The sequence below is a fragment of the Oryctolagus cuniculus genome, chromosome 8 (assembly GCF_051225735.1).
Source record: "Oryctolagus cuniculus isolate XC-2025 breed Fujian yellow rabbit chromosome 8, ASM5122573v1, whole genome shotgun sequence".
Classification (NCBI taxonomy): domain Eukaryota; kingdom Metazoa; phylum Chordata; class Mammalia; order Lagomorpha; family Leporidae; genus Oryctolagus; species Oryctolagus cuniculus.
This window is the reverse complement of record NC_142874.1, coordinates 117,821,845-117,845,422: the sequence shown is the minus strand read 5'-3', so window position 1 is coordinate 117,845,422 and position 23,578 is coordinate 117,821,845. Positions and strand designations below refer to the sequence as shown.

Below are 23,578 nucleotides of genomic sequence, written 5' to 3'. Positions count from 1 at the left end.
CATTTCAAATTTTTTGAAAGCTTTTTTAAGCTTTATTTGAAAGGCAGAGTTACGGGAGCGTGGGCGTAAAGACAGAGACAAATCTTTCATCTGCTGGTTCACTACCCAAATGGTCACAAAGGCTGGAGCTGGGCCAGGCCAAAGCCAGGATCCAAGAGCTTCTTCTAAGTCTCCCATATGGGTGGCAGGGGCCCAAGTACTTGGGCCATCCTCCACTGCTTTCCCAGGCACATTAGCAGGGAGCTACATTGGAAATGGAACAGCTAGGACTCAAACTGATGCATACATGGGATGCTGACATTGTAGGTGGTGGTTTAACCCACTACGCCACCATGCAATTTCTTATTTCCATTTTAGCATGAGCATGCATTTTGCCCAATGGTATATGATGGGATGCAAGGGTACTTCCTGAATGTTTTCCAGGTCCTGTCTCTGAAGCATCAATTTAGAGAGGGAGAGAAAGAAGAAAAAGGAAAAAAAGAAAAAGTTTACTAGAAACGAAAGACAAAGACAATAGCTGCAGCTGGGGGTGAACCAGGTCAAAGCCAGGGTCTCCCACGTGGATGACAGGGGCCCAAGTACTTGCGTCATTCTCTGTTCCTTTCCCAGCACATTAGCAGAAGGCTAGATAGGAAGCAAAAAAGCACCCCAATATGGGATGCTAGAGTCGTAAGAGGCACCTTAACACCCTGCCCCACAAAGCCAGCCCCCAGAGTATATTCTTAATAAAGCAGGTATCTTCAAACCTGGAGAACTTCAAGATCCACTTCTTTATGTGAGTGGCTCTACTTTTGGCCAACATAAAGGGTTCGGTGAAGACAAGGCCTTCAGGGTTAATGTCAGGTTCCCATTGGGTCCTTGGAAAAGAAAGATAAATAAATAAAGCCAAGTCTACACGCCGGTCCTTGGCAATATGTTTCAAAGTATCTGCCATTGTTTACCTCAAGCACTTACTCTACTAGACAGCTCAGTTTTCTATTGTTCCACTACCTTCAATAATCTGTTCTCAATCACACCGTATCTGAAAATCAGTTTTCATTTGAATATCCTTAAACATAGTTTACAGAACTCCTAATTATTTCACTGGGTGCTTTTTCTCCTCTTCCTCCCAACCCCTCATCCTAAGGTTCTAAGATATTTTTATTCTAGGACACGTCACTACATTCTCCTATGTCAGAAATAGAAGATTACTTGAAATATGAATTCATAGAGGACAGGGAGCCGTCTTTCATCTTTATGAGTGTACGTAAATCAAAAAAAATGAATTAAAATTAGTTTTAATTCACAAAATCCTTAAATCCAGGCATGTTTCTTTAAAAAAAAAAAGATTTATTTATTTATTTGAAAGTTGGAGTTACACAGAGAGCAGAGGCAGAAAGAGAGGTCTTCCATCTGATGGTTCACTCTCCAGTTGGCCGCAACTGTCAGTGCTGCGCCAACCCGAAGCCAGAAGCAAGGAACTTCCTCTGGGTCTTCCAAGCTGGTAAAGGGGCCCAAGGACTTGGGCCATCTTCTTCTGCTTTCCCAGGCCATAGCAGAGAGCTGGCTTGGAAGTGGAGCAGCTGGGTCTCAAACCAGTGCCCATATGGGATGCCAGCACTTCAGGGCAGGGCATTAATCCGCTGCTCCACAGTGCCAGCCCCAACTCCAGGCATGTTTCTTTCATAACATGTGTTTCCCATGAATTCTATGAAGATCCCTCATATAGTTCCTGTAGTCCCTTATTCAGATGACACTTGAATGTCTATAGATTGTTCTAGATCTTGATAGATCTAGTTCTGAGTTTGGTCAGTACTGGAAACTGAGCTGACCCTTTCAATGGTTGTCTGTCAAGATGGGCTAAATTATGCCCTAATATACAAACCTTCATTTCGCAAACACATTGGGGTTTAGCAGTCCGTTCTTATACTATGTGGCCAAAGTTCAGCAGGGGGATTATGTAGATCAAAGTCACTCAAGGATCTAGGATTAGAGGTTCCAGCACAGTATCTTCTGCTATGATCACCAAGGCAAGACAAGTTAATAGGGCAAATTATACACTGGCTCTTCAAGTTCTACTCAGAAGGGATGTTATGTCCTTTTGCTTGGACTTCTTCAGGCAAATCAAGTCACATAACTAACTTTGGAATCTATCTAAACAAAGCACTTAAGTAGTGATGTAGAAAAAAAAAAAAAAAAAGTAGCTTGAATTTGTAATCGTTTCCTGAATTACCTGGGCTCCCTACTTCACTTTAGAAGAGAAGTATCAACCAAAAAGCAGAAACTTAAACTGTACAAATAAAGAGTCAAAAACCAAGACAAAAGTATGCAGTTGCAAAATGGCCATTTATTGCCTACAGGGAAGGGAAGGGGGGGTGGAGAGATAGGGAAGTACACAGGTGCAAGGAAACAAGCATATATTTAGCCCTATACATCATGTGTGAGCAGTACCCAATCTCCAAAATGGAAAAAAGTATTTTGTCATCTGACATAGTAGTTAAGGTTCTTAAGCACCTCCCTTCTGAGCTGCCACAAGATTTAAAAGGCAGGACTGCTTTGTTTAGTCAATGTTCACATTAATGAAAAAATACTACCACCCAACTGTGTCCTTTTGCACGCACATTTTGTACAGTGTCTATTGTGGAAAAACATCTCAGCTGAGCAGTTTGGTCAAGATTCAGACCGCATCAATTGTTTAACTGTAATAAATAGAAAAATAAAGCAGCTGGTGATTTTGTCAGAGAATGTGTTCAGTAAGAGCAGAACCACTTTCTCCAAGGTTGACAGAGTGTTAAATGGTTAGAACACCACAGAATCAATCTATTAAACATTAAACACTAGCAAGCTACAATTACATGGCACTTAATTAAATCTTCTAATTTAAAAAAAAAAGAAAAAGAAAATCTTAGATTTTAAACTGATTATCGGAACACAATAGCAAGTTGATTTAATGCTTGGCTTTTTCTTAGGATAAAAGCAAAGTAAATATACAACCTAAAACAGCAGAATTTTGTTCTGGAATAGAATCAATAGAAACTACCAAGTATTCAGGAAAAAAAACTACCAGAAGATCTTGCTCAGTTTTAAAATCATGTGCTTTGCTTTCTGACCATTAGAATTAATTATAAAAATACTTTACAGGCCACAAAATGACTCAAATATATGAAAAATAAAGAACTGTTTAACTTAATGCCAGGAAATGAAAATAAATGAACTCTTCCTCCCCCCGCCCCCGACTCAAACAGTAAATTGAATAGAAGAGTATTTCATCCATGGACAATTAGTTGGCACTTGTCATATGGTTGGAAAAAATTACAACAAAAGATATAAATTAATCCATGGTGAATTTGACCATCACCCTCACCCTTTCAGAAAAAAAATATGAATACATACACACTTTTTCTCTTTAAAAAAAAAAAATACTCCATACTATGCCACTCCATAGACAACAAAACTAAAGCTGAAATGTTCATCCTCCTCAAATACTCCAAAGTATTCCTATTGAACTCTGTACCCCAGCTTCTCCTACATGAAAGATTGTTTGCATTTGGACAACTGTACGAATGCCCATAGTGCACTTCTCAGTGCTGCTGGTGTTTAAGAAATTTGCCACTCACAACACTGAATAATTCCAGATCCAGTGTGCAGTAACACAGCCATCCAAACCCCTCCCCCCCAAAAGTTGGCAGAGCACCGCTCAGGAATTTCACAGGTAGGGAATATATTTTTAGCAAGTTAAGCACAGAAAAATGACAGTACAGTTTCTGAATAAATACAAACCCAGTTACTGCATCACTTACTGCTTCAAGATTTAAACAAGTAGCAGGATACTAAGTTTGTTCAGTAAGAAGCAAAGCCATTGTTTGATAGATACATCAACACTGAGTCAATTCTGAGTTCTCACAACTACAGGTAAATTAAACAAATGTGGTACAAAAAACAATTGACAGTTTGAAAGAAAATACAACCGTAATTCAAATCTAACTGAAAACTGAAATAGACAAGAAAGGATCGCTTCTGAGAGGGTTACCATGATTCTTCTGCTTTAGAGTTTAAAATGACAGACACACAAAAAGGAATATTACCTAAAAATGGAGAGACTGTTAAAAATAACTGGTACTAGGTGCCAAACTTAACCTTCGGAAGGATTCTGAAAGCTGAATATACCATGCTACCATGCCAAAGAGTCATATCACTTGGCATCTGCATATCCTTTTCATATGTGATTTCTGAGAACAAAATTTCGGTTCAGTGCTATAGTTTATATGATGTGACATAAAAAAAAAAAAACACTTAATAGAAATATCCTTATTCTATATGCTTTGAAAGTGAACTATTTTACTTAAAAATACTCCATTACTTTGATGTCATGTTGGCTGAATGAAAATCTCAACATGTTTGTTTTTCCTTTGGTTCCAATAATATTTCAAGTCCAACTAAACTTATGCCAAAAGAAATTACTAAGTTAATAAAGCTTGCTTTTCCTGGTATCTCCCTATTTCTTGTTGTAGGAGTTGTGATTTAACAGAGAAGTTTATATAAAGATGGTATTTGGTTAAAACAAAAATTACACATGCTCTCCCCTTATCACCTTCCTGAAAAAAACTGTTTTGGTTTTCTGTTTTTCTGTGGATCTTTTTAGTTTCTTTCTGCTACTCAGAACATCGTGCAGTATACATGTAAGGGCTTTCTTTTATCTTTTCTTACACTTATGCTTTAGATGGTACTTTTAAAATAAAAATGTATATATCATTCTATAAAATGGAAGATGTTCTTGGCACCCTGCTCTTAAATAGGTCACAATATAACTTTGGTAAACAAGCAAGGTTAAAAATGTACTAATTTACTTATGTTGAGTTTAAAATTTGGTGATCATGATACTATTACAAAATTAAAACCACCCAAAGCAAAGAAAAGCATAAAAGTTTCATCTGTCTACAAATTCAAAACTCTTAACTGAACTTCCTGACTTAGAAGAGTCATTCTCACTTCCCTAATGTCTTCCTACAACTCACAAAATTTTACAAATGTGATACACAAAAGCAAAGGGGTAAATCTTTTCTAAAGAGGAGGACATGTGAAGAAAAAGAAAACCTTACAAATGTGAGAATTCACATTTCTGTCAAAAAATATGTATGAACACTATTTTGAATGTGTCATAAACCCTTTGCTTGCTATAAAACCATCACTGTAGCAAAAACTGATGTTTTCTGTGATCAAAGCTACTTATCAGTCAGCATCTTTTGCAAAGCTTGTAAAGTATCTCAAACTCAGAACATAAAAGCTTAGAAGTAAGTTTTGGTACATAATCAACTTCTATCACTAGGAAATCTAGCCTTGTATTAAGAATGACAAACCTTATATCTGATTCCTTCAAAAAACATTTGTAACCTGTTTTTCTTTTTTCCTTGTGCTTTCTCCACTCTTTGTTGTTTGATACTGAAAGTACAGATGGCATTAATGATTTTAGAAATTCTTAGAAATGAAAATACAAAGTTTCACACATTTATCCTTACTTAGGAGACAGAATTTTAAAATGGAACACAAATGTGTTTGCCCATTTCCAGTTTGAATATTGCCAAACTCTCAATTCGAATATACTTTATAGAATCAAGTGATATGAGACTCAGATATATTTCCACTTTCTCCCTTGCTTTTCTGTGATTTAATATGTAACTTTAAGACAACAAAAAGTAGGGGCAAATAAGAAACAGCTTTATATTTCTGCAAACTGTAACATCAAAACACAGTGGCTTCTTCTAATACATTCACATAGGATGCTTATTGTAAAATTAAATATCTGCTTATGACTATCCGCAAAGAAACATCAAAAGAAAGAATTTGGAACAAGGCAAAAGAGAGGGAGAGAGGGGGTGCAGAAAGCTGGTCTCAGAACCCATTGTGCCATACCTGACTTTAACATGTGATATTCAAACGAGCGTTCACACGCCTTACATCAAAGAAATGAAACAAAAATATTCAGCTATGTTGTACAAAATTTTTTTACATAAAACATCATAAATCTTGAACAGATTTACTATATCTGAATTCTAAAAAGTTGCCTATAGAATGGTGCTGGGATTCTGTTCTCTGCTTGCTTTTAGGCAGTGCTGTTGCTTAAAAGTTGACACCAGGCACAATATTTTAAAACAAAGTCAACAAGCAAGGAGCAGTAAGAGGATTTGAGCCTTTCCCAGATGTCAGTCCTGAGGATGCTGCAATATTCCCCATCAAGATGTGTAAAGCTATGAGGCGGATACTGATGCCTGAGAGAGTGGGTGACTTGACGTGCATTTTATATGACTGCTATAAAGCAAACAGTGCAGTTTTTCCTTCCTCAAACAACACTGTTTTAAGAAATTTAAAGAACACTCCAGTTCTTAGACAAATACCAGAAATTATATTGAACAATTTTTTAAAAAGTATCACATCTAAAAATGCCCCCATTTTCTTTTATCTTCAGATAAAATATGTAGCAGCCCAATGGCATAAAGCTTATTAACTTATTCTGAGAACTAGAAAGTATATGAATACATATATTTTACTTTCATTGAATATAAACCATATGTCATTGTCATTCACCTCCTTCTTTTGGCTTCTCACTGCCAAAGTTCCAAATGGCATGCGTTTTAACAAGACAATGCTGAGGAGAGCAGCATTTCTGATCATCTGAATTGGCAGCTCAAAACAGATACCACTCCTTTTACAAAGGGAACAAAGGGTGAAGGGTGTGTGAAACTTGGGCAGTGGGCTAAAGGGAAACCGTGCACATGAAATTTGGGTTACCATGCCCCAAGTATGTGTGCCACCCAAAACATAACACAATAACCTACTTCAACAGAGCTACTACCAACATTTACTAAAACCACATTAAAAATACACAGGATAATGAATGGTTTGAAAGAGTGCATTTGGAAGCAGAGAGAACCCAATTACACACCTTCCTGCAACAGAGTGCCTCGATCATACACAAAATAAACTTAAGCTGTTTACAATGTTTCCCAATTTTTTTTTATTTTTCCCCTCTACATTTAACTATTAAAAAAGTTTTTTTTATTAATAAATGGGCTCCTCTGTGGTTCATATACAATCATAAGTGAATTTTAAATTCCATTTTATACAAACATCTCAAAAAATATCGGGAGTGAAGTATGGTAGGAAATATTGCTCACATTGCTAATTAACATGCGTATATGAAAAGGAGGAAAATGTTTTGTTAGTGCATATACCTCCAGAGCAGAAAATACACCCAAAACAAAAGATCTAAAATAAAACATACAGTAGCTGATTACAAAAAAAGGTAATGTCCACAAAATTAAGTTTTTCATGCTATTCTACTTTCCAGTACTATGCTTCAGGTAATCAATTTGCATGGCTAGATGTTGGATGCTTGAGGTATATAAGAAGGGATACCTGCACGTTGAGGAAAATCTGTCATCTTAAAGGTTGTTCCTTTTCACTTGTTTTTTTATTTTCTGGTTCTTTAAGATTTTTAAAAGAATATTTACATCAAACTTCACTGAACTACAGTTACCTTCCAATTATTAATAGATGACAACGCCTCTATCACTAGGCACTTTTAAAAGGGAGTTTAGGCTTTACAGAACCCTCCTGATGCAATCCCATAAATGATATTACATCATCCCACCACCCTCATCCCACTAAAATTACCCTTTGGGGAAATATCTTATATAGCCTGATTAATTTACTAAGGAAGAAATCAGTATAAAATGACCAAAGGAAATGCATCATTTAAGACTAATAAAACAGCCTAAGTTTTTAGGTTTGAAATAGGAGACAAATTGTATATATTTAAAACTAATTAAATAATTTAAATTTGACCTGTACTTTATATATTAGGGAGACACAAATATAGGCTATTTTCTTTTAAAATTTCATTCACATAATGGAAAATTTCTTGTTTATTAAAAATATCACATTTTGAGACTAGAAACAGTAAAGTGCATGAAAAGTTTAAAATATAATTTCAGAAAACTCTTTATAGCAGCAAAAAAGCAGAATAAAGAAAAACTTAAAAACACAGACACAACCTTTTCCTGTTACTGTGCCATAATTAACATCAAGTAGCCAACTAATTTTTCCCCAAAAAACAATACTATGTTCACTGCCTCTTGAGTCACAGATTTTCAGCTAGCCCTTCTTGGGCCAAAAAGAGATTCCAACATATTTAACGGCATCAACAGTTGGGAATAAACCAGTAGCTTCTTAATTCAACCCTGACAAACAACGGAAACAAAGATTAAAAGCATATGATGGCCATTTGGCAGCTAGAGTCAGGAAAAATAATTCAACGTTTTCAACTACTGCCTCAACTCTCTCTGTCCCCCAAATCCTTTCCAATGTTACTGCAAAAAACCAAAATCAACAAGTTAATCTACTTTGGAAAATAAATGAAATATTTGTATGTTTTTCCCTTCTGAAACTTTATTTGATCAAGGCCTTTTAATTCAGCAATTGGTTTCTGAGATTTTGTTGTTGTTTTTAACACTTAACTATAATGGCCAAAATTATATCGATGATGTAATATCTGTTTTCCCAATAAAGCTGGACAGAAAAGGTAGATCAGAATAATGAAAAATAATAGACAGCAATTGTGTGGGCATCATAAACATACCGAATTCTATTTTGAAGACATGTGGCAGTATAAATTACCTGTTGTTCCCTTCAAAGTAAATTGGAAAGACAGGTTTAGAATTAATACTTCTAAGAAGACAATAACTAATAGAAATAAACAAACAAACAAACAAAAACCCAACAACAATTGGCCAAAAAACTGTCATGTGCTGTTAAATGCTTGATGCAAAATGATTTGTACAATCTTTAATTTCTCAAATTTTCTTATTATGGTTAGAGGCTATCTCATAGTTCATGTACAGATCAAGCAAATTTAAGTGCTTTTGTTAATGTGCAAATGACTTGGTGAGGAAAAAATTGGTTTGTTATAAAGAGACACAGAAATTCAAGAAAGCTTTCCCTGCATGGCATGCCATCATTCAGCTTAAAATCTGTATGTATAGTCTTAAAAAACTGCCTTTTACAAAATTGGTTGGCTCTGTTTTGGAAAAACAAATACCCTGTTTTTGGGCTTCAACCTGGTGCTTTAAAAATTATGGATGCTGTCTCCTAATACAATATGAAGAAGGACCAATTTTAAAACATGTAAAATTAAAATTTAGAAACAGTAATACTTTGGTTCCAGCCCTAGTGCCAAATGATATCAATATGCACAAAAATGTACAAAGTATTATAGCAAACACATAATGAAAGGAACCTGAAGAAGCAGCTTAAGGATGGCCATACTTCACTCCTACATACTTTGATTTACAACTGTACAGGTCCATAGCAACAGATCCCCGTCTCTGCGGGGCAGTACTCCACTACCTCCGATTCGGCAAGTGAACACCATTGACAAGAGGCAGGAGTGGAGGATGGAGTTCAAGTTGTGTTAACAGTGAGAAGTGGTCTGAAGGGATGTGAGGGTGTGGACACCCAGTGATGTTGTTCTCAACCAGCCATTGAGGATCTAAAGGCCCCAGGACACCAAGTACGTTCATATGAGTCTTGGAATAGAAAATGTAGTCAATCACGCCCTGCAAAGACAGTGGGGATTAGAAAAGAAAAAACAAAATGCTTAGAAAAAAATGGAAACACTCAAGACTTAATAAAGAACAATCCATAGTTTGTAAAACCACATCACTGTATAACCTGTACTTCTGACAGATGGTACCTGTTGTCTTGGCAGTGTTTCAAATAAGGCTCAAGTCTTCAATATGTATTACATGAAAGAAACATAGCTCGGCCAACGCCATGGCTCACTTGGCTAATCCTCCACCTGTGGCACCAGCACCCTGGGTTCTAGTTCTGGTTGGGGCGCCAGATTCTGTCCCGGTTACTCTTCTTCCAGTCCAGCTCTCTGTTGTGGCCCAGGAAGGCAGTGGAGGATGGCTTGGGCCCTGCACCCGCATGGGAAACCAGGAGGAAGCACCTGGCTCCTGGCTTCGGATCTGCGCGATGCGCCGGCCATAGCAGCCATTTGGGGGGTGAACCAACGGAAAAAGGAAGAATTTTCTCTCTCTCTCTCTCTGTCTAACTCTGCCTGTCAATCAATCAATCAAGATAGCTCAATAGGGAAACAACACTCTATATAACTCATAAAGCCTTGCATTTGTGCCTAAGTGATAAACTGAGAGGCTAAACGTAACAAATTATGTCTAGGCATCTTGGTCTACTTGGTTTAGTGAAATCTAACATTATGAACAATATACTTTCAGTTACAGTGAGTAGAAAATAAGGATATTTATATAAATGTACATAGTTAATGAAAAATAATTCAAATTAATTCTTTCAATGATGCTCGCATTACATTCAATTATTTGCACATCAAGATATCCAAGCACATCTGAATAAAACCATGGTAAAACCTGTTTTCAGATGAATTACATACATGCAAAACAACAGACATAGTTAACCATTCTAACCTGTTCTTTAGTTTATATACTCATTTTCGTAAGCTTTGGAGAACTGTAAATTCTGAATTTCCTGGCTGCATAAAAATAACTAGGCAGGGCCAGCACTGTGACGTAGAAGGTCAAGCTACCACCTGCAGTACCAGCATCTCATATGGGCACAAGCTCGAATGCCAGCTGTTCCAGTTCTCCTTGAGCTCCCTGGCAAATGTGCCTGGAAAGCAGTGGAGGATGACCTAGGTCTTGGACCTCTGCACCCAGGTGGGAGACCTGGAAGAAGCTCCAGGCTACTGGCTTCAGACCTCCTGGGATCTGTCCATTATGGCCATTTGGTAAGAGAACCAGCGGATGGACAACCTCTATCTATGACTCTGCTTGTGCCTCTCTGTAACTCTGCCTCTCAAATAAATAAATCTTTAAAAAATAGGCAAAAATCATTTTGCAAGAACATGTATACACATATCAACTGTTCCTCCTGGAATGTGATAATGATTTGATCAGTATATCTCAAAAACAAAAGTCTTAGCTCAAACAAAAGAAAAATTTGGTTTTACTGTCTCAGGCTGTGCACATGTGCAAAAAAGGCAAGTCAAATTTATTCCTGTCTAGTTCCTACACAAACCCAGAGAGGGGGGAAGCCGCTGCCTACAACACCAGCATCTCATACAGGCACTGGTTCATGTCCTGGTTGCTTCATTTCCTATCCAGCTACCTGTAATGGCTTGGGAAAGGCAGCAGCAGATGGCCAAGATGTTTGGGCCCCGGTCACCCATATGGGAGATCTGGAGGAAGCTCCTGGCTCCTGGCTTCAGCCTGGCCCAGCCCTGACTGCTGTGGTCATCTGGGGAGTGAACCAATAGATGGAGGATTTCTCTCTCTCTCTCTCTCTCTCTCTCTGCCCCCCCCCCACCCTGTAACTCTGGTTTTCACATAAATAAGTAAATCCTTAAAAAAATAAAAGAAATTCATCACTATTTTCAGAAGTGTTCCTTTAAGAGCAGTAGTGTGCCACAGTTAGTGAGAACCAGCTTTCTTAGCACCTCTTTCCCAACTCTGAATTCAAAGATTATCACAAGTGGGAGTTAGAATCTATTCCTGTGGAAATACTTGTACCACAAAAATTGATAAACATTACAAATCAGGACTTCTTTTCCCAGAAAGGTAGCTATTAAATATTTACCAACACATATCTGCTTATAAGTGATTGGAACTAAATGAATATCCATAGATTGAAGTAGCTACTCTAATACCTAAAGTCTAAATTAGATTTAACTTCTAAGCAATTTCTTTCACTTCATAATTACAAAAGCTGACTATAACATCAGCACATGAGTTTCCCTTCTTTCTCCTATTTGTTTCTTTGAAATGAGCTAACCTTAAAAATAGAAAAAAGTTATTAGAAATGTAAGAGTCCATTGTATAAATGTCCTTTGGTATTTCATTAAATTCTCTTCAGTCTTCTTAAACCAAACACCTTTTTTTTTCCCCAAAGAAACTTTTTATTTAATGAGTACAAATTTCATAAGTACAACCTTTGGAATATAGTGATTCTTCCCATCATATCCATCCTTCCACCCCTACTCCCACCCCATCTCTTCCTCTCCCATTCCCAATCCCATTCTCCATTAAGATTCATCTTCAAAAAACTTTATACACAGAAGATCAACTAAAGATATCAACAATTTGCACACACACAGACAAAACCTGTTTTACATTTAATTCTCATAATACAACTCATTGAGGATAGAAGTCCTGCATGGGGAGGAAGTCCTGCATGGGGAGGAAGTGCACAGTGATTCCTGTTAACAACTGACACTCTTATTTATGCTGTCAGTGATCACCTGAGGCTCTTGACATGAACTGCTTAAGCTATGGAAGCCTTTTGAATCCAAAATCTATATCAGTATTTAGACAAGGCCATAAGCAAAGTAGAAGTTCTCTCTTCCTTTCAGAGAAAATTACCTCCTTGTTTAATGGCTACTTCTTTCCACTGGAGTCTCTCTCACAGAGATCCTTAATGTAGAGTGTTTTTGTTTGTTTGTTTGTTTGCCACAGCGTCTTGGCTTTCCATGTCTGAAATGCTCTCATGGGCTTCTCAGCCAGATCCAAATGTCTTAAGGGCTGATTCTAAGGTCAAAGTGCTATTTAAAACATTTGTCATTCTATGAGTCTGCTGTGTGGACTGCTTCCTATGTTGGAACATTCCCTCCTTTTAAATTCTATTATTGTTTCCAAACATTTAGTCCTATTCATAAGATCCCTTTAACATTTAATCCTATCTATATATGATCACTTTAACACTTAAGATAGCATGCTTACCACCAGCTTAATGGGACTTGGGGTGCCATGGCAAGTTTTTAAACTGTACCCTTAGAAGTAAGTCCATAGGGATGTATGAAGAACTACGCAGCTTTACAGTAACAAACTTCCTCCTCCCTCTATTATTCCCACTCTTGTTTTTTTACTAAAATCTATTTTCAATTGACTTTATACACATGATTAACTATGTTAAGAGTTCAAAAAATAATATGGAGAAAAAAAACTGTTCCTTGACAGTCAAAACAAGGGCTGTTCAAGTCATTGCTTCTCAAAGTGTCAATCTCACTTCTACAGACTGCCATTTATGTGCTCTATTAGTTATTACAGATCAGGGAAAACATATGATATTTGTCCCTTTGGAACTGGCTTATTTCATTAAGTTTGATGTGTTCCAGATTCATCCATTTTGTTACAAATGACTGGATTTCATTTTTCTTTACCACTGTGCAGTATTCCATAGAGTACATATTCCTTAACTTCTTTATCCAATCTTTAGTTGACGGGCATTTAGATTGATTCCATATCCTAGCTACTGTGAATAAAATAAATATGGGGGTGCAGATAACTCTTTCATTTGCTGATTTCATTTCCCTTGGGTAAATTCCCAAGAGTAGGATGGCTGGGTCACATGATAGGTCCATAGTCAGATTTCTGAGGTATCTCCAAACTGATTTCCATAGTGGTTTTACCAGTTTTCATTCCCACCAACAGTGGAATAGGGTACCTTTTTATCCCACATCCTTGTCAGCATTTGTTTGTTGATTTCTGTATGAAAGCCATTCCAGGTGAGGTAAGGTGCAATCTCATTGTGGTTATGATTTGCATTTCCCTGGTGGCTAGTGATCCTGAACATTTTTTCCTGTGTTTGTTGGCCATCTGGATTTCCTCTTTTGAAAAATGTCTGTTTTAAGTCCTTTGCTCATTTCTTAATCGGATCACTTGTTTTGTTGTTGTGGATTTTCTTGATCTCTTTATATATTCTGATTATTTATCCTTTATCAGTTCATAGTTTGCAAATAATTTCTCCCATTCTGTTGGTTGCCTCTTCACTTTCCTGAGTGCTTCTTTTGTAGTACAGAAGTTTCTCAATTTGGTATAATCTCATTAGTTAATTTTGGCTTTGATTGCCTGTGCCTCTGGGGTCTTTTCCAAGAACTCTTTGCCTATGCCGATATTTTGCAGGGTTTCCCAAATGTTTTCTAATTTGATTAATTCTGCTGCTTTCTTGTTGATTTTCTGTCTGGTTGATCTGTACATCACTGAAAGTGAGGTATTGAAATCCCCTATTAATACTGTATTTGAGTCTATGTCTCCCTTAAGATCCCGTAACATTTCTTCTAAATAGCCAGATGCCCTGTAATTAGGTGCATATACCTTTATAATAGTTACATCTTCCTGTTGAATTGATCCCTAGTCAATTGCACAGTGTCTTTCTTTGTCTCTTTTAACAGTTTTTGTGTTAAAGTTTATTTTGTGAGATATTAGTATGGCTACACCAGCTCATTTCTTGTTTTTGTTAGCATGGAGTATCTTTTTCCATCCTTTCACTTTCACTCTGTGTGCATCTGTTGGTGAGATGTGCTTCTTGTAGGTGGTAAATAGATGAATTCTGTTTTTATTTAAAAGATACACACTGGCTGCATAGATTAGAGTTGAGGCCATTTACATTCAAGGTGACTAGTGGCAAGTAACGACTTTGCCCTGCCATTTTTCCATAATTATTCCTATTTTTTGCTTTGGATTTCCTTTGTACTTTTACTGGGAGAGCTCTTTCCTTTACCGTCTTCTGTACTGATGACCATGTTTCTGTGTGCCATACATCCTTAAGCATCTTCTGCAGGGCTGGACAGGTGGTGACAAATTCTTTCAATTTCTGTTTGTGATAGAAGGTCTTAATTTCACCTTCATTCATAAAAGAGAGCTTTGCATGGTGTAGTATTCTGGGTTGACAGTTCTTTTCACTAATATTTGGAATATATCTCACCATTCTCTCCTAGCCTGTAGGGTTTCTGATGAGAAGTCTGCTGTGAGTCTAATTGGAAATCCTCTTAAAGTAATCTGGCGTTTCTATCATTCACATTTTAGAATCTTTATGTTTTACTTTGAAGAATCTGATTACAGTGTGTCATCGTGAAGATCTTCTCTGGTCATGTCTATTAGGAGTACTATATGCTTCCTGTACTTGAATGTCCCTTTCTTTCTCCAAATTAGGGAAATTTTCAGTTATTATTTCACTAAAAAAGGCCTTCTAATCCTTTCTCTCTTTTCACGCCTTCAGGAACTCCTAGAACCAATATGTCATTTGATAGTATCCAGTAGATTACCAACAGTGTTTTTTTAGTTTTCTAATTTCTTCTTGTGCTTCATCTGACTGTATAAATTCCTGTGCTTAGTCTTCTATGTCTTATATTCTTTCTTCTGCTTCACTGATCCTATTGTTAAGGCTTCCCACTGCATTTTTTTTGTTGTTGTTGTTCTATGGGATTTTTCATTTCCAAGATTTCATTTTGATTTCTTTTTAAGATCTCAATTTCATGGGAGAGATTTTCCTTCATGTCATGTATGGATTTCATCAGTCCATGCATTTGCTTCTGATAACTTCTAAGTAATCCTATGATCAAGTTTTTGAATTCCATTTCTGGCATTTCTTCCATCTCATCAACTTCATAATCTAGTATTGGAGTGTTACGTTCTTTTGGGGGAATCATGTTGTCTCCCTTCTTCTTGTTTCTTGAATTGGTACATTGGTTATTCAGCATTTGTGAAGATACTCATTGGTTTCTTCTTTGTTTTTCTGCTCTGGCGGTTTTTATCACTGGACAATGTGTGGATTAGCGGAGTCTCTGCTTTCAGGGAATACCTAGAGGCATGTTGTAGGTGTGGCCAAGAAGCTCTGTTCAGTGCTCCAGAGTGAAGGGTTGTGTCTGAGCTGACACACCCAGGTCTGTCGTGGTAAATCCTTTTCTTTTTTAAAATCAGAGGGAGGTTTGTTCTTGTCTGTTCGCATAGCCACAGCTGAACTCCTCTCCTCAAAGGAAACCAGTTCCTGGGCACTAGCCCCAGTGAGTATATTATTCATCCACTCTGCCACAAGGACCACACAAAGGAACTGAACAGTCCTCAGTGTCAGCTCAGACTCCCCAGTAATGTCCTTTGCAGGTAACCAGGGAGTTCCTATTGTGTGAAGCCTCCCATAATGACTGCTCAAAGTCCCTGCCACACCCTGAGTCTTTCCATGCAGCCTCAGTGTTCTCACAGTCCCAGCACACAAGCCTCCCACAGTCATGAGCACCCACTAGACTCAGAAGTCTGAAGCTGGCTGGTTGATGGGTGCAGACATGAGCTGGTGCAGCTGTTAGGTATGTACAAGATGGCATCTGCTCTCTATCAGCTTGTTACAGGATACAGTTACAGGGTAACTGGGGAGAAACATGCCTCTCCTTTTGTTTTTTTCTCCTCTAGTTTGGCAAGTACACTATCCCCCATGGGGCTCCAAGCCTGATTCCCTCTAGGCTCTTCCTGCAGCTTTTTCACCAGTGGCTTGGTCTGCTGTAGTCTGGTCTCCCCTCACTCTCAATGCTGGTGTGGAGACTCTCGGCTGCTGGGGCCCTGAGTTGTACGCTGCCCTTGCCCTGCATCTAGATCTGCTGTCTCTCCAATCTGCGTAGAATTTCCTCTGCTGTTTTCTTAACTAACTCTTCCCTGAGTCTGTACCCTTTCTACTTTTTTTAAACTATCTTCTAGACTAGAGCAACAAGCTCCCTCCCTACTCTGCCATCTTAATCCAATCCCTCCTTTAATTCTCCCAAAAAACTTTCTAACATGTACCCTTTTTCAGAAGAGAGTTGAGATTTGAGTATAGTTGCCAGAATCCCAGAAAGTTGAACAAACGTACAATACAAGGAATCACAAGTATATAAAGCAATCAGAAAATTGGCAGTGGGGAAAGAGAGAAAACTACATAAAGTTGCCACTATCAATTTTTCCAAAGAACAGCCAGTACTACACAATGGGCCCTCCAACTCATTTCTTATTTGGCAAAAAAAGAAATTCTACCTTTTCCCATTTTTTTTAAGCTGGAGTATTCCACCAACTGGAAATATCTTAGCATGAATACACAGATATAAAACGGACTTTAAGAGAAATCTTCTCTAATGTGATCCCCAAAAGAAACCTGGAATAATAACCAGAAAAATCTAACAGGCAGGCACTGCGGCTCAATAGGCTAATCCTCTGCCCTGCGGCACTGGCACACCGGGTTCTAGTCCCAGTTGAGGTGCCAGATTCTGTCCCGATTGCCCCTCTTCCAGTCCAGCTCTCTGCTGTGGCCCGGAAGTGCAGTGGAGGATGGCCCAAGTGCTTGGGCCCTGCACCCCATGGGAGACCAGGAGAAGTACCTGGCTCCTGCCATCGGATCAGCGCGGTGCGCCAGCCACAGCGTGCCGGCTGCAGCGGCCATTAGAGTGTGAACCAACAGTAAAGGAAGACCTTTCTTTCTGTCTGTCTCTCTCTCTCTCACTGTCCACTCTGCCTGTCAAAAAAAAAAAAAAAAAAAAAAAAAATCTAACAAACCTGTTTACATGTAGGAGCATACTCAGCCTAGACATTTGAAGAATATGAAGATTACACAATTAATCACAAAAAAATTATACTTTTCTTGCCACATTCTTATATTTTAAATAATTTTCATTTCAACCCAGAGTCTGCCACTCACTTTGAAATCAAAGGTGTAATTGGTGTAAGGCATCAAGTTATTTTCATAGGCGCTCTTAAGTTGGAAGCCATGTGTGATTCTCCCTTCTGAGCTTCCATTCTTTCCATTGCAGCTGAAGTTCATAAGACACTCATTGTACCTTAGTTCCTTGAAGTCTTTATGGTTGTCAGCTACTCCTCCATTGCTTAAATATTCCACAACACCTATTGAATTAGGAAACCAGGGACATTATCATTTAGCATATATCCTTCCACAAGATTTTATAGGCAAGACCTGTTACCAGGTGGATACAGTGGCTATATCAGGTTGAGCCATATTAAACTATCTTCTTTGTTCTTTTTTAAAAAAATTTTTTTAAAAGCTAAATATAAGCAATTTGATATGATTCAATTGAATTGAAGAGTGTCTACTTTGGAGCAAAGTATCAGGATCACCCAGAAATATCCTCAGTTATCTTAGTGGTTCTTCATATTGAAGATGATTTCCTAGACCTGTATGGCATTCATCAGAAAGGTTTTGATTCTAAATGCCTTTTAAGTGTTATTTCAAATCAGTGCCTCTTTATTATTTCTCCCATTGTACATGGTCAACTGACAACTTTGGGAAAATACAAATATAGCATATATAATAAATAATTTACAATGAAAGCAGATTTCTTTATCTTCAACATTTCAGCAACTGGTGTGAGACAGACAATATTTTGAACCTTAATTCTCTGGTTCTCACTCTGATACTTTCAATAACATTATAAGCCAGATATGCCACTTAGCCAAAAATGCTTTCATTGTCTAAAAAATTGAAATAGCAATATCCAAAAACGTATACTGTTTCCACTATAGCCAACATGAAGAAAGTTCCACAACCTTTCTTATGATGATGATTAGCGAAAACTGTTACATCATTTCTATTTATTTGTGATCAAAAATGACAACAAGACATAGTAAGTAATGAATGCAGTTATCTGTGCTGTGGGTAAGCTCAAGTGGAGCTATCAGTTAACATTTACTACCTGGTGGGAACTGTTCTAAGTGGCACATATAAACCTCACCAACAATTCCATGGGGTGAATAAAATGATTATTCCCTTATTAAACATGGGGAACTCAGTCACAGAAAGCATAGCTCATAAACAGCAGAACCAGGAGCCAGTCCTGACAGTCTGGCTCCAGAGTCAGTTCACTTATGCTATGCTGCCAAATGACAGCTAGTTTACTTAAATCAAATGAAATATGAGGAAAACCTGCACTTGAGAGCAATGCAACTTAAGGATTAGGAATGAAAGATGTAGTTAAGATGCCAACTGGGGTATTGAGGTTAAAGACAAAGATTTGTAAACAATAGTTTTTGGTTTTTTTTTTTATATTCCAAGTGTAAAGGTTTGGTTATTTTTTCTTGAGTGATTATTTTAAATAACTAAACAAAATGATAGTGACAATAAACCAAATTTAGAATATGCTTTGGGGCCGGAGCTGTGGCGCAGTGGGTTAATGCCCTGTCCTGAAGCGCCGGCATCCCATATGGGTGCTGGTTCTAGTCCCGGCTGCTCCTCTTCCAATCCAGCTCTCTGCTATGGCCTGGGAAAGCAGTAGAAGACGGCTCAAGTCCTTGGGCCCCTGAACCCACATGAGAGACCCGGAAGAAGCTCCTGGCTTCGGATCGGCACAGCTCCAGCCATTGTGGCCATCTGGGGAGTGAACCAGCAGGTGGAAGACCTCTCTCTGTCTCTACCTCTCTCTATAACTCTGTCTTTCAAATAAATAAAATAGATATTTAAAAAAAAAGAAACTGCTTTGATAATAACAAGAGTAATAATTTAATGTTTTACATTTGGAATTTAATATCCAAAGGGCAGAACTGATTTTTACAAAGATCTAAAATAACATAAGTTTAGTAGAGTTCAAAAATTTTTTTGATCATCCTTCTATACCTAATATCATTTAATGAATTCACTGAAAAGCTGACAAAGTTACTCAACTAGATAGCCACCTATACTGAGTATCTTCTGGTTGCCCCTTCAGATCACCATTTTCCATTCGACTCTGTGCATTGGGAGGCTGATATTTACTCCATCAACTGCAAGGCCCTTCCCCATGAAAATTCTAGTTGGATTTGGTCAATGGGCAGCCCTGGGAGAAGACTGGAGGATAGGATCCAGGGGAAGTAGGAGTATACTCGCACTTTCCCCAGCCAGATCCCTTCCAACTCGTTTGGCAAGGATTCTATCAGTCAATTCAAAGCCAATGCTCCTATAAAAAGACTGACTCTACAGTAGTAACAAACTTTTCCATATTCTTATTATGACACTCAACACTTTATTGCTGAGGTGGTAAAGAGACCCTAACTCTTAATGGCAGAATATCACATCAACCACTGCTTTGTATCCCTTAGTTCTGCCCACATCTTTGGAACTAAACTTTACTAAACTTCTTTACTAAACTTTTCTCAATTACTTCATGTCTCATTCCTGAGATTTTCACTGATACTTCCTAATTTAGAAGAGAAATTATCTACCCTAAAAGTTCTAGGAACTAGTTAGGTTTTGAATGAAGAGTGAAACCAAAATTAAAAGCAATGAGAAAATAATGTTATAAATACCTGAATCTGGCAATGAGTTAAGATCTGCACATAGCACCAGCGGGATAGAATTAGGATCTGTGGTTGGGCTGCCAGGCCTACTAGAAGCTTTCTCCAGAATGTTTTTAACCTCTGAGACAAACATCATGGTCTGGATGAGTTTCACATCAGAATACTCTGGGTCCCAATGCATGTGGGCATTTGCCACAATAAGCAGCTGTTTGTCTGCAGCATGAATTGGCTTCATACCTAAATTTAAATATTACAAAAAACAGATAAAGTTATATTTTATTTAAAGACAAGTCGTATCTTATGGTGCTTTCTCAATAGATCATTTTGTTGTTCTTTTCCATGAATTTATACCTTCTCTTTTCTATCATAAAGCTGGAAGTCAAGGTTCTGGGTATCTTAATATAGGAATTACTCTTCCAGATCAATTTAGCAAACTATAGCCCATGGTTAAATGCGGAATGCCACATGTTTTTGTACATCAAGTGGAAGCAAAGGACAATTTTAGGTTTTTAGAGTTCTAAATCCCCACAAGCAACTGTGACAAAGAATATCTATGGCCCAAAAAGCCTAAAATACTTCCTATCTGTCCCACAGCAGAAAAAGTTTGCTGACCCCCTACTCAATATTGCATACAAGTCAGGAGTAACAATATGATATAGTCAACATTTGATCATAGTACTCTCATTTTCCTGAGTTCCTAGTTTAAACAAGTACTCTTATCTCTCTCTCTCTCTCTCTCTCTTAAATATCTTAGACACTCTATCAAAGTAAATTAGTGAGGAAGTTTTCAGTTATGTGTGTTACTTAAGCCTTAATTTAAATCCCTCCCACTGGCCTGCCTTCATTCACCAAGCATTTCTAGAGCACAACAGCAACAACTCAGTAGAATAAAGAATAACATTATATTAACCTGTGCAAAACAAAATAAATAAGTATATTTGCTACCCAAAATGACATCATAAACTGCATAATGTTATTTTTTAAATGAAAATTATGGAATATGTATTTGGCATAGCAGTTAAGATGTTTGAGGGATGGGCATTTGACACAGTAGTTGTATGCCACTTGTAACAACAGCATCCCATATTGGAGTGCCTGGGCCATGAGCCCACCTCAACTCCCAATCCCAGATGCCTTCTAATGCATACCCTGGGAGGTGGCAGATGATGGCTCAAGTACTTTGTGTCACTGGCAGCCCAGCTGGAAGACTCAGACTGAGTTTCAGTCTTTTGGCTTCAGGCTAAACCAACCCCAGCTATTTTAGGCATCTGGGGGAGTGAACAAGAGGATGAACAGACACATACACACTCTCTCTCTGCCTTCCAAATTTTTAAAAAAAAATGAGAATTGGGGAGTAGTATGCTCTCAAAGTCTAATAAACATCTGGCTTTATTAATAACTACTTTCTATGATCCTGAACATTTTTTGGTGCTTGGGTTCATTTGGAAAATGAGATATTACTCTAGAAAATTTCTAAGGTTCTTTCCCCCCACTAAAATTCTTTTATTTAAAAAAAATTCTGTCAAAAAATATTAACATGGTACTTTCCAAATAGTATATAGAATAATATGTTTAAAATTGAGAAAATTGGGACTGGTGTTATATTATAGTGCAGCGATGCTAGCATCCTACATGGGTGCTGGTTCGTGTCTCAGCTGCTCCATTTCTGCTCCAGCTCCCTGCAAATGGTCTGGGAAAAGCAGCAGAAGTAGTCACTTTTAAAGCGATTTGATCATAAGCTAAACAGTTGAAGGGGGTAGGTGATGTTGAGCAGTGAGTAGTGGATTAGGCTGTCCCTTGGGATACCCACTTCCCATATTGGAGTGTTGGTCTGTGTCTCAGAACTTCTATTTCCACTCCAGCTTCCTGTTAATGCATCCTGAGACACAGAAGATCATGGCAAGAATACTTAAGTCCCTGCCACCCAAACTGGAGACCTGATGGAGTTCTGGGCTCACAATTTCAGACTGGCCAAGCCTTGGCTGTTACAGGCTAGGGAATGAACTAGCAGGTGGGAGACCAATCAATCAATCAATTAAGCATTCTTTCTCTTGTAAATGAAAATAAACATTAAGAAAAAATAACTGTAACCCAAATAATTTATGGTGTCTTCTTTTCTTACAACTTTATGGTGTCACTTTTGGCCATTAACTAAATGTTCATTGTATTAAATATGTACAAATTTGCCTCTTCAAGGAGACATAAGCACTTTATTACTAAATTTCCCTCCAGGAGCACAAGAGATACATATTTCAGAAAGCAGAAGTATCTACAATACAATGCAGAATTAATCTTCTGGAAATTTGGAGGAAAACTCCAAAAGTATAAAAGAGAAAAACAGAATTGGAAAATATATAAAAGTAGGCAAAAACAGAAAGATAAAGCAGAAAGAAAACTAGAAATCCATGAAAGACCAACTGTATTTGATGAAGGGTAAGCTATAGGGTGGTAAGAAAAGGAAGCATGATTTACATGCATGAATAATTCAAATCAATACTCAAGGCAAAAGTCTTTTCTTCCGTAAAAAAGTAAGGAGGTGGGGAACCCTAATGTGGTCTTACCCCCTTCTTGCTCTTGCTTAAAATATACTAATAAATGATGAAATTTTCAAAGGCAAGCAATAGAGTTTTTTTTAAACTTTGAATAATGCAAAATATATAATGAGGTTTTTACTCTGAAGGAGGCTATAAATAATCTAACAATCTGAAGTATTGTAGATAAAAGATTCTGCTCTTACAATAACCAAGGTATAACAAAGAAATTAGAGAAGACATGTCAAGCACTTAACCTTAAAGACAAAAGATTCACACTCAAAAAGCCAAAAATATGGTTCAAAAGAGAATAAGTCATCCTAATTCATCATCTAAATTCAGCACAACCAAAACATTCCCAATTTCAAAGAATCTTTTGGAAATAATAGCATATTAAAAAGACTTCACACAGATTACCTGGAAGGAAGAAAAACACTGACAGAGACCATAGAATATCCCAAGAAATGTGATGTTTTACAGATTTAGTACTATTTTCCAATCCATCTCCTTTAACTATCCTCAGAAAACAAGAAAATAACTTTGCCATAAATAACAGCAAGATTCTCTTCATTTGCTTTGAGCTAAGAAAACTTGAGATAGTGTTATTTTTAGTAAGAACATGTTAACTTGTACTCACCTGCTCCGAATAGTTCCTTGTGGACCTCTAATACCACAGCAACACCAATGTTATCTTTTGTCATCACTCTGTTTAGCATAGCTTCGGATCCATCTGAATTAGCCATTGCCACTTGGTTAAATTCCACTGTATGCTTTTGCACCAATGTAAATCTAAAAGGTACAATGCATCATTGCAATTTTAGGTACTTAGACTATCACGCTAAAAGACATCAAATAAAGGGGCTTAAGTTATAGCTATTATCCACTGTCTCCTTTTCATTTTGTAGTTGCACATGTGCATGTGATATGGTTCTGGCTAATAAAACCTAAGAAATATGATTTCTC

At 37.5% G+C, this 23,578-nt stretch overlaps 1 protein-coding gene across 8 annotated transcripts in view; it reads right to left on the bottom strand.

Moving 5' to 3' along the window:
• Positions 1-2,306: 2,306 nt before the first annotated feature.
• CNOT6L (CCR4-NOT transcription complex subunit 6 like) overlaps positions 2,307-23,578 on the bottom strand; it is a 121,279-nt gene continuing 100,007 nt past the window's right edge. For all 8 annotated transcript variants that reach the window (XM_008267694.4, XM_089303192.1, XM_002717095.6 and 5 more), the window contains 4 exons: positions 23,253-23,404; positions 20,094-20,321; positions 17,500-17,702; positions 2,307-9,590 (listed from right to left, as the gene is read on the bottom strand). In XM_008267694.4, the coding sequence (XP_008265916.1) occupies positions 9,378-9,590; positions 17,500-17,702; positions 20,094-20,321; positions 23,253-23,404 (796 nt within the window). In that variant the 3' untranslated portion in view covers positions 2,307-9,377. The remainder of the gene's footprint in view (positions 9,591-17,499; positions 17,703-20,093; positions 20,322-23,252; positions 23,405-23,578) is intronic.